We start from the raw sequence: 10007 nt of genomic DNA, 5'->3' as shown, positions 1-10007 counted from the left end.
ACGGGGCGTCCATGGGGCACCAAGGACATAAACCCTGACATAAACCCGGCATTCTTGTTTGGACAACCCACTTCATTCTGGAGGATTGAGGGTGATCAGAGAGAAAGGCGGGGTGGGACCCTGGCCAGACCTGGAGGGATGGGAGGGGACTGAAGCAGGGGGTGCTGGGCCAGTGCAGGAATGTTTGGGGGTGAGCCGAGAGGCTGTGGGGAAGTCTGAGGCCAGCTTGCAATCATCGTTCCAACAGGCGGGCGGGCACTGGGCCATCAGGAAGCGGGGAAGGGGGAAAAGGGGAAGCCCCTCGAGGCTGGGTGTTGGTGTGCAGGCCCGGGGTGGAGGGGGGGAGCCGGTGTCCTCACCAGCTCGAGATGACTTGGGGCATCCCTGGGCACCTGTGGGACTCTCAGGTGTCTGTGCTGGGAGCCGGCTTCGGTGAAGGGGTGTGGTTGTGTGCGTCTCGTGGGGGTTGAGGAGGACTGTGTCTGTCAGTGTTGATGGCTCGTGATACGGTGAGCGAGGGCTGTGACTTTTATCTGTGTTGTGGGTAAGGGGTTACCTGGCTCCGAGTTCCATGGGATTTGCAGGTTTAACTGGCAGTGTCTGGTGGTGGGGAGTGTGACTAAGCAACTGTGTCTTGGGGTGTCCCAGGGTGTGGGCGTGGATGTCTTAGGGTGGTGGTGTTTCTGGGGCAAGGAGGGGTGCCTGGCCAGGTCCAGGGGTGTTCAGAGATGTCAGGGTATGTCTTGGCATGTTGCTGTTTCTTGGGTGGGGCTGCTGGCTAGGTCTAGAGGTGTCTAGAGGTGCAGGTGTGTGTGTCTCAGGGCATTGCTGTTTCTGGTGAGGGCGGGGGTGGCCAGCTAGGTCTCTGGTGTCCGGGGGGTGGGGGATGCCACTTCTTGTGCCTCGACTGTATGGAGTGTGCCGGTGGGGCCTGTCTGGGATTGTTGCGGGGTCATTACAAGTCATATGGAGTGTGACCAGGGTCAGTTTTGGCAGTGAGTGAGTGTGTGTGTGTGTGCTGGGGGTGGTCGTTTTGGGGGGCTGCATTTTGGGGTGTGGAGGGAAGGGGCTGATTGAGGCAGTAACTCTGGGTGCGTCCCAGTGCTGGGATAAGACCCTGAGTGGAGGGATGTGGTGGCAGCACCCTGGCTGTGCTGAGCTGGAACAGGATGAAACTGAGTGGTAAGTGATGGGACTGTACGTCGTAGAGTGTGACGCTGTGCGAGTGTCCGTCAGGTGTGACCCTACTTCTTAGGGCAGGAGGTGAGTTTTTGTGGCTTAAGGTGTGTGTCCCAGGTGTCACTCAGCCCATCTTAAAGCAGGAGCCAGACGCTGGGGAGAGTCCCTGAGGCCCCAGGCCTCCTGGTTCCCCTGCCCCCTTTCAGCCTCCTCCCCTCGCCTTCCAGGATATGACTCGCTGTGGCCCTGGCCTGGGCTTAAGCCCTTGTATAAATAGTAGGCGGATCCCCTGGTGGGCACTGCCCACCACCACCCACCCCAACATCCATGAAGGCTCTGGCAGGGCAAGAGAGCCTTGCTGCCCCCACAGAATTTGGATTAGCCCCACCTAACCCCAAAGCCCCAGGGAGGGGCAGTGGCACCCCCTGCAGCTGCCCCAGCCCTCCCCAGGCGACGCTCACATTTTCCAGTGTTTAGATTTTATCCGATTTATTAATGAGGCAAGAGGCCAGAGTCTGGGGGAAGGGGGCTGCTCTCACCCCGATGGAAGGAGGGGGTCACAGGGAGCCAGACTGACTCCAGGGAGCCTCGCTCCTCATGGAGGGAGCCAGGGCCCAGAGTGGCCCCCACCCATTGCCACGAGCAGAGGCCGGGGTGGTGGGGGGGGTCTCTGCCACTCCAGGCCCCCAGTGGGCGTGCGCGGGGTGGAGCGGCCCCTGGAGGCCAGCAAGGGCGGCGGGAGGAGCCAAGGAGCCGCCCCAGGAAGAGGGAGGGAGGAAGCGGCCTGCCGGAGAGCCAGGGCGCAGTGGGGAGCAGGACTGAGTGGCGGGCAATGGGGACTCCACATCCCAGGCAGCGCCGGGTAAGCAGGTTGGGGCACACGAGGGTCCCTGGTTGGGAAGGAGGAGGGCAGGGAGGGATGGGGCCATGGCCACCTGTCTGTCCATCCTGTGCCCCTGTGCTCTTCCCCCGATCTGTGCATCCCTATCTCACCGTCTGGCCATCCTCCCCATCTGGCCTGGTGGGCACTTCCACCCTTTCAGCCCTTACCAGCAGGATATCAAAGAGTGGATGGTCCTGGGGCCCCCCTCGAGGCCTCTGGGGCAGGGACATGGAGTGGAACCATGGGCATCCAGGGTGAGGCAGAGGTGATAGGGGTAGGGCCTGGAGAGAGACTGCAGTGGAGCAGAGACCGGTCCACGGGGTGGGGGCAGAGATGGGTCCATGGGGGATAGGGACATGGCCGTGGGGACAGAGATGGGGCCGTGGAGAGAGATGTGCCCATGATGGTAGAGATGGGGCTGGGTCATCAAGGAAGGGACTGGAGTAAAGCTGACAGAGGGAAAGTCAGGTGGGCCCCAGAGGCAGAAATGGGTGAGAGCTATCACATGGGGCCACAGGCCAGGAATTTGATGTGTGGTGCTCAGAGGGGGATCTGTGAGGCCCAGAGGCGCTGGCAGAGACGACCCGCAGGCCAGGCTGGGGGGAATCTTGCAGGGAACCATGAAGGACACAGAAGGGGCCAAGGGACAGAGGGAGGCCCTGGAGCAGGAGATGGGGTGGTGAGAGGCAGAGGAGAGGGAGGAGGGTTTCAAAATGGAGTGGCCAGGGTCATCTGGAGTTGCCATGGGCAGAGGGGCTGCAAGAGAACGCCATGGAGTCAAACGGGCCCTGATGTTCTGAGATGCCATTGTGGGGTGGTCCCTGTCCGGGCCCAGCCAGCCTCACTCTGCCCTCCTCTCCTCTACCTAGCACTCCCGGCGCCTGACATGAGCCCTTTGGGGCCCCTCAACCTGAGCCTGGCCGGCGAGGCGGCCACGTACACGGCTCCCTGGGTCCTCAACGCGTCGGCTCTGCAGCCTTCGGGCGCTTCGGGCACTTCGCCCGCGCTGCCCATCTTCTCCATGACGCTGGGCGCCGTGTCCAACTTGCTGGCGCTGGCGCTGCTGGCGCAGGCCGCGGGCCGCCTGCGACGCCGTCGCTCGGCCGCCACATTCCTGCTGTTCGTGGCCAGCCTGCTGGCCACCGACCTGGCGGGCCACGTGATCCCGGGCGCGCTGGTGCTGCGCCTGTACGCCGCGGGGCGCGCGCCGGCCGGTGGGGCCTGCCACTTCCTAGGCGGCTGCATGGTCTTCTTCGGCCTGTGCCCGCTGCTGCTGGGCTGCTGCATGGCCGTGGAGCGCTGCGTGGGCGTCACGCGGCCGCTGCTCCACGCCGCTCGGGTCTCGGTCGCCCGCGCGCGCCTGGCGCTGGGCGCGCTGGCCGCGGTGGCCTTGGCCGTGGCGCTGCTGCCGCTGGCACGCGTGGGCCGCTACGAGCTGCAGTATCCTGGCACGTGGTGCTTCATCGGCCTGGGTCCCCAGGGCGGCTGGCGCCAGGCGCTGCTCGCCGGCCTCTTCGCCGGCCTCGGCCTGGCCGCGCTCCTTGCCGCGCTGGTGTGCAACACGCTCAGCGGCCTGGCCCTCTTGCGAGCCCGCTGGAGACGCCACTCCCGACGGCCTCCCCAGGCCTCGGGCCCAGACAGCCGGCGTCGCTGGGGGGCGCGCGGGCCCCGCTCGGCCTCCGCCTCGTCTGCCTCGTCCATCGCTTCGGCCTCTATTGCCTTTGGCAGCTCCCGGAGCCGCGGCTCGGCACGCAGAGCTCGCGCCCACGACGTGGAGATGGTGGGCCAGCTTGTCGGTATCATGGTGGTGTCGTGCATCTGCTGGAGCCCGCTGCTGGTGAGGGGCGCACTGGCCCCTCGAGCCACCCCCTTCCAGCTCCCTCCCGGGCCCTTCCTGCCCTTCCTGGTCCCAGGACACTTGGGGCCTCCTTCCTGGACCCAACCAAGACCCTGACCCCTGGAGGCCCCACCTGCCCGAAAAGCCAGCATCGCCTTCTCCAGCTGACCTCCCTCCCATCCTTCCTCCTGGACCCCATCTCTTCTTCTTTTCTGGGGTCTTTGTAGTGCACCCCAACCCACACAAGCCTCCTCTTCATTCCCTAGTCCTTTCACCCAATTCCCTCGTTTTTTCTCCTTCCGGGATACCTGGGACTCCTCTGGCCACTGAAGGTGTTTATTTGCCCCCCTTTCCCCCCATCCCCTTCCCACCTGGATCCCCATTTACCCTCCCTGCGAAGGGTCGCCCCTCCTCCCAAGCTTTTAGCTTCCAGCCACGCCCCCACCATCCCTGCGCCACCCTGCGCCCGCCCGGCGGCTCACACCGGCTTTCCCCGCAGGTGTTGGTGGCGCTGGCTGTCGGGGGCTGGAGCTCTACCTCCCTGCAGCGGCCACTGTTCCTGGCCGTGCGCCTTGCCACCTGGAACCAGATCCTGGATCCTTGGGTGTACATCCTGCTGCGCCAGGCCGTGCTGCACCAACTGCTTCGCCTCCTGCCCTCGAGGGCCGGGGCCAAGAGCGGCCCCGCAGGGCTGGGCCTGACCCGGAGCGCATGGGAGGCCAGCTCGCTGCGCAGCTCCCGGCACAGCGGCCTCAGCCACTTCTAAGCACAACCGGAGGTCCAGCGACTAAGCCAGCCCACCCTGAGCCGGGCCCAGGTGCCTTTGAGGAATAAAAAGCCATTCTGCCAGCCCAGACAGGGTGGGTGGTGTGTCCAGTCCGGGCTTCCGCAGCCACTGCGGCCGCTGCAGAGGCGCCGCGTGCGCCTCCAGGGCGGGTGCCGTTCCGGGGCCTGCCAGAAGAGGGCGTGGAGACACCGGGCGCGCGGTTCTCGGCGGCGCGCGGGTGCCGGGCCGTGGGCGCCGCAGGAGCAAGCGCACCGTGCGGGCCGCGGGGGCTGGGGCTCCCCTGGGAGCTGAGCGAGAGGGTGAATCTGCCCTTGCCGCCGCCCTAACCGACTTCCGCAACCATTCTGCTCACTGTGGCTTTGAGCTCTTCCAATACAGGCCCAAAACCCTATCCCCAAACCATGTTGCTCCTGGGTGGCCCCCCCCACAATCCCGACCTCTCTCCTATCTCGGCTTACCCACGCTGCCCATCATACGAACAGCCCCGAGTCCACACCGTCCCTTGATCCTCTTCAAATGACACCCCCATCACTCGAGACTCCCGCAACCACCCAGCCACCTGCCTCCCAAACGTCCCCACCTCCAAGCACGGCCCCGCCCCCAACGACTGCACACAAGAAGACACGGAGGTTTCATGGATCGGGCAAATCCCAAAGGCCTTTTTAAAAACTGGAGCTCTCGGGCAGGGGCAGGGGCAGGGGCAGGGGCAGGGGCAGGGGAAGGGGCTAGCAGCCTCCGGCCACGAAGTCGAAGTCCAGGAAGGCCGCCTGCTCCGCCGCTGTGAGGGGCCTTGCGTCGCGGGGCGGGCTCAGTGTGGGGGCCTCCCCAGTGAACTCCTCATCGAAGTTGCTGACGTCGGTGCGGCCAGACAGCGTGGGCACAAAGGGCGGTGGTAGGCGCCGCGCCAACAGGGCTTCCCAGCCCAGAGTCTGCAGGGGAGGGCAGCAGAGGGGAGGGTCAGCCTGGGAGGCTGAGGAGGGGGCATGCTGCAGTGGGGACCAGTCGTGAGGCTGGGGGACCATGGAGAGGAGTCAGCATATAAAGCAAAAGTGGGTTGGGGAGACTGGGGCTCAAGAGGGATCGCCTGCCAGAGCCTGGTGGAGAAGCCAGATTAGAAAAAGTAGAGGCCGGACATGGCGGCTCACGCCTGTAATCCCAGCACATTGGGAGGCCGAGGTGGAAGGATCACTTGAGGCCAAGAGTTCAAAACCAGCCTGGCCAACATGGTGAAACCCCATCTCTACTAAAAATACAAAAATTAGCCAGGCCTGGCTGGGCTCGGTGGCTCATGCCAGCACTTTGGGAGGCCAAGGTGGGTGGATCACTTGAGATCAGGAGTTCGAGATCAGTCTGGCCAATATGGTGAAACTCCATCTCTACTAAAAATACAAAAATTAGCCAGGCGTGGTGGTGGGCGCCTGTAATCCCAACTACTCAGGAGGCTGAGGCAGGAGAACCGCATGAACCCGGGAGGCAAAGGTTGCAGTGGGCTGAGATTGCACGATTGCATTCCAGCCTGGGAGGCAGAGTGGGACCCTGGCTCAAAAAAAAAAAAAAAAAAGAAAGAAAAAAGTGGAGACGTGGGATTAGGAGGGTCCCTGGGGGGAACAAAAGTAGGGGAGGGAATCAGAGTGTCAAAGGAGGTGATGATGTTGCCCTGGAGGTGCAAGAGGCCCTTTAGGCGAAGCAACTAGTCTGGGGGAGCAACGGGCATGGGCCGATGAACTGGCCCTCGGAGGGGGCTGGGTGGTCGGGATCCCCGGGGGAACCTCACCCTGAAGAAGGGCTGTTTCTTCACATCCTCCGCGTCTCTCTCGCTGGATCCCAGCCTCCGCTCTGGGCTCCTCCGCAGCAGCTGGGAGGAAGGAGCACTGTGTCAGGGTCTGTCCCCCTCCAGGCCCTCCCCAGGCCCGCCCCACAGTGGGGATCCTCACCCTTCTCATGATGCCGATGGCTTCGGCAGACAGGAAGCGGGGGTAGCGAACCTCGTCATTGACGATGCTGTCAAAGACCTCCTCCTCGTCATCCCCTGGGAATGGGGACTGGGGAGAGGGAGGCCCGGGCTGAATGAGGCCCCTCCTCTGGCTGCTCCAGACCCAGCCCCGCCTGAGCCCTCGGTTCTACTGCAGCTCTTGGGTGCTGGTTTACTCGGGCAGGGAAATGTCCCATTTTATAGATGTGGAAACAGGCCAGAGAGGCAGAGACAGCAGCCCTCAATCACACAGCATGTGGTGGAGGCAGACTTGGATCCCGCCCCCCGGCACACGCAGGTTCCAGTGGCATCTGAGGCACACGGGGGCGGGGCCTCACCTCGCCAACCAGCATCTCGTAGAGCAGCACGCCCAGCCCCCACCAGTCCACGGCCCGCGTGTACGACGTGTCCGTCAGCACCTCAGGGGCCAGGAACTCTGGGGTCCCACAGAATGTGCTGGTCCGGTCCCCATAGCCCATCCCTGGGGACACCAAGGCCATGTGAGGTTATGGGGGCCGGAGGAGTCAGCCCAATGTAGGGTCGTCCACACAGCCCATGCTGTCCCAGGGTCAGGGTGGGGGTACCCCGAGTAGCATTAGGGGCCCCATTCCATCCCCCATCCTGTGTCTAATCCTGAGGCCAGCCCTCACCCTCCTTGCAGAGACCAAAGTCCGCGATCTTGACGTAGCCCTCAGTGTCCAGGAGCAAATTGTCCAACTTCAGGTCCCTGTGGGGGTGGAAAGAGGGATGAGAGGGGGTCTGCGGCCTGTTCCCACAGCGGGCAGTGTGCACATGCGTGCACACACGCACACACCTGTAGACGATCTTGTGTTCATGAAGAAACTGCAGGCCCAGCACCACGCAGGCAGAATAAAAGCTGCAGAGAGACAGAGGCTGCTGAGCGGGGCGGGGCCACCTGCCTGGCTCCCACATCCTCAAAAGCCCCCCAGTCTCCCCAAAGCTCCAGGAGGCTAGGGGAGGCAAGGCCTGAGGGTGGAGGGGCAAGAAGCAGGCTGCCAGCCTCTCGGGGGAACTGAGGTGTCAGATGCTGGGGTGGGAGGCAGGGGCCTGGGCTGGGGGACCCAGCTCACATGGCACGGGGCTCGGAGAACACGTCACTGTGGATGTGCAGCATCAGGTCCCCGCCAGCCGAGTACTCCATCACGAAGCACACGTGCTCCGGTGTCTGGAAACAGCCAAAGAGGTTCACCAGAAAGGGGTGTCCTGCGCTGGTCACTGCTGCCAAGATCCGCTTCTCACACATCAGGCTGGGGAAGGGCAGAAGGCAGAGGTCAGAGAATATGTCTGCCCCTTACCTCAGACTCCCGGACAGCAAGCAAAGCCCAGAGGAAAGCAGAACTGAGAAACGTCCTCTCAGCACCTGGATACAGCCATGCCTGAAGGCAGGAGCCTCCTGAACTTTTCTGATCCAGACCAATAAATTTCTTTACTTGTTTCAGTCTTTCTGAGTTGGGTTCCTGATTATCAAAAGGATGCTGGGAAGACCAAGGACAGTCTCGGTGCCTGTTCCAAATGTTTAGAGGGCTTAGGCATTCTGTAGAGAGCACCTGACAACTGTGTGTGGAAGGCCGAGTCAGGCTGGAGTGCAGTGGTGTGATCTCAGCTCACTGCAACCTCCACCTCCTGGGTTCAAGCGATTCTCCTGCCTCAGCCTCCCGAGTAGCTGGGATTACAGGCGCCTGCCACTGTGCCTGGCTAATTTTTGTATTTTTGGTAGACACAGGGTTTCACCATCTTGGCCAGGCTGATCTTGATCTCCTGACCTCGTGATCCACCCGCCTTGGCTTCCCAAAGTGCTGGGATTACAGATGTGAGCCCCCCACGCCCAGCCTAGGCTGGTAGGTATTAATGACTTTCTTTTGAGACAGGGCCTCACTCTGCTGCCAAGGCTGGAGTGTAGTGGCGCAACCTCAGCTCCCTGCAACCTTCACCTGCTGGGCTCAGGCCATCCTCCTATCTCAGCCTCATGAGTAGCTAGAACTACAAGCATGTGCCACCACGCCTACCTAATTATTCTGTTTTTGTAGAGATGGGGGTGTCGTCACGTTGCCCAGCCTGGTATTGAACTTCTGAGCCCAAGTGATCTGCCTGCCTTGGCCTCCCAGAATGCTGGGATTACAGGCGAGAGCCACCGCGCCTGGTGTTGGTAACAACTATGAGTCACTCTCCCTACAGCCACAGGGAAAGAACTGCTTTGTCTCTCATTTCCCAAAAGAGGAAACAAGGTCCCCAGAGGACTAGAGCAGGTCCCCACCTCTCCACCTCGTCTCGGGCCACAATGTCCCCTTTCTTCAAAGCCTTGATGGCGAACAGCTCCCCGCTGGACCGGAATTCGGAGAGCAGCACCTGGAACCAGAGTGGGCGGGGGTAGTTTTAGCGGCCAGCCAGGGACCTGGGGGTCTGGACTCTTGGCCCCCTAGTTCCCTGCCCTCCACCTCACCTTCCCAAAGTGACCCCGGCCCAGCACCGCCAGGAACTTGAAATCCTCGAGGGTCAGAGGTGACTTCCTCAGAGGGCTGTGGAGAGACGCCACTGATGGGAACAGGAAACCAGGCAAGCAGGGGTGGTAGGCAGGGGCCGGGGAGGGGTGTCACCTGCACAGGGCGGGGCCTGGGGTCTCCTGGGTCTCCGAAGGCAGCTCAGGAGTGGTGGAGGATTCCTGGATCGGGGAGCTCTGTGGCGGAGAAAGGAGGCCAGAGTAAGGGGAGTCAGAGAGGCCCTCGTAACCACGACAGCCTCCAAGGCCCAGCAATATCTGGCCCCCCACCCCGTCCTCATGTCTCCTCCCACACACCCCTCACTCACTCTCCTCCAGCCACACTCCACCCCGCCCGCACCCTGAACAAAGCGGGCACGGTTCCACCCCAGGACCTCTTCCTGCACTTTTCTGACACCTGCGCGGCTCCTCGCTGACCTCCTCCAGGCCTTTACTCTGACAGCAGCTCCGCTGACCACCGCCTTCAACAACAGAACCCCTCATGCGCCCTGCGCCCTTCTCAGCTTGCTTGCTTTCCCCAGCACGTTTTACATGCCAAATATATTTTATCAGCCGGGCAAAGTGGCTCGTGCCTAAAATCCCAGCACTTTGGGAGGCCGAGGCGGGTGGATCACGAGGTCAAGAGATCGAGACCATCCTGGTCAACATGGTGAAACCCCGTCTCTACTAAAAATACAAAACATTAGCTGGGCATGGTGGCACGTGCCTGTAATCCCAGCTACTCAGGAGGCTGAGGCAGGAGAATTGCCTGAACCCAGGAGGCGGAGGTTGCGGTGAGCCGAGATCGCACCATTGCACTCCAGCCTGGGTAACAAGAGCGAAACTCCGTCT

The 10007-nt window shown here is 62.4% G+C and overlaps 2 protein-coding genes across 7 annotated transcripts in view; one reads left to right on the top strand and one right to left on the bottom strand.

The window, feature by feature from the left end:
* Positions 1 to 1049: 1049 nt before the first annotated feature.
* Positions 1050 to 4754, top strand: PTGER1 (prostaglandin E receptor 1). The gene is made up of 3 exons (XM_032265758.1): positions 1050 to 2041; positions 2932 to 3899; positions 4399 to 4754. Exons 2-3 carry the CDS (start codon positions 2949 to 2951, stop codon positions 4663 to 4665), a joined length of 1218 nt encoding a protein of 405 aa, XP_032121649.1. The 5' UTR covers positions 1050 to 2041; positions 2932 to 2948; the 3' UTR covers positions 4666 to 4754.
* A 565-nt stretch (positions 4755 to 5319) lies between these two features.
* The window catches only part of PKN1 (protein kinase N1), a 41098-nt gene continuing 36410 nt past the window's right edge, over positions 5320 to 10007 (bottom strand). For all 6 annotated transcript variants that reach the window (XM_032265757.1, XM_032265753.1, XM_032265755.1 and 3 more), the window contains 10 exons: positions 9274 to 9353; positions 9120 to 9195; positions 8934 to 9025; positions 7750 to 7926; positions 7473 to 7535; positions 7309 to 7385; positions 6997 to 7139; positions 6621 to 6728; positions 6461 to 6541; positions 5320 to 5615 (listed from right to left, as the gene is read on the bottom strand). In XM_032265757.1, the coding sequence (XP_032121648.1) occupies positions 5412 to 5615; positions 6461 to 6541; positions 6621 to 6728; positions 6997 to 7139; positions 7309 to 7385; positions 7473 to 7535; positions 7750 to 7926; positions 8934 to 9025; positions 9120 to 9195; positions 9274 to 9353 (1101 nt within the window). In that variant the 3' untranslated portion in view covers positions 5320 to 5411. The remainder of the gene's footprint in view (positions 5616 to 6460; positions 6542 to 6620; positions 6729 to 6996; positions 7140 to 7308; positions 7386 to 7472; positions 7536 to 7749; positions 7927 to 8933; positions 9026 to 9119; positions 9196 to 9273; positions 9354 to 10007) is intronic.

The sequence above is a fragment of the Sapajus apella genome, unplaced genomic scaffold (genome assembly GCF_009761245.1).
Source record: "Sapajus apella isolate SASKATOON/1434 unplaced genomic scaffold, GSC_monkey_1.0 scaffold152, whole genome shotgun sequence".
Taxonomy (NCBI): Eukaryota; Metazoa; Chordata; class Mammalia; order Primates; family Cebidae; genus Sapajus; species Sapajus apella.
Note: the sequence above shows the minus strand (reverse complement) of the source record. Positions and strands in the feature narration are given on the sequence as shown.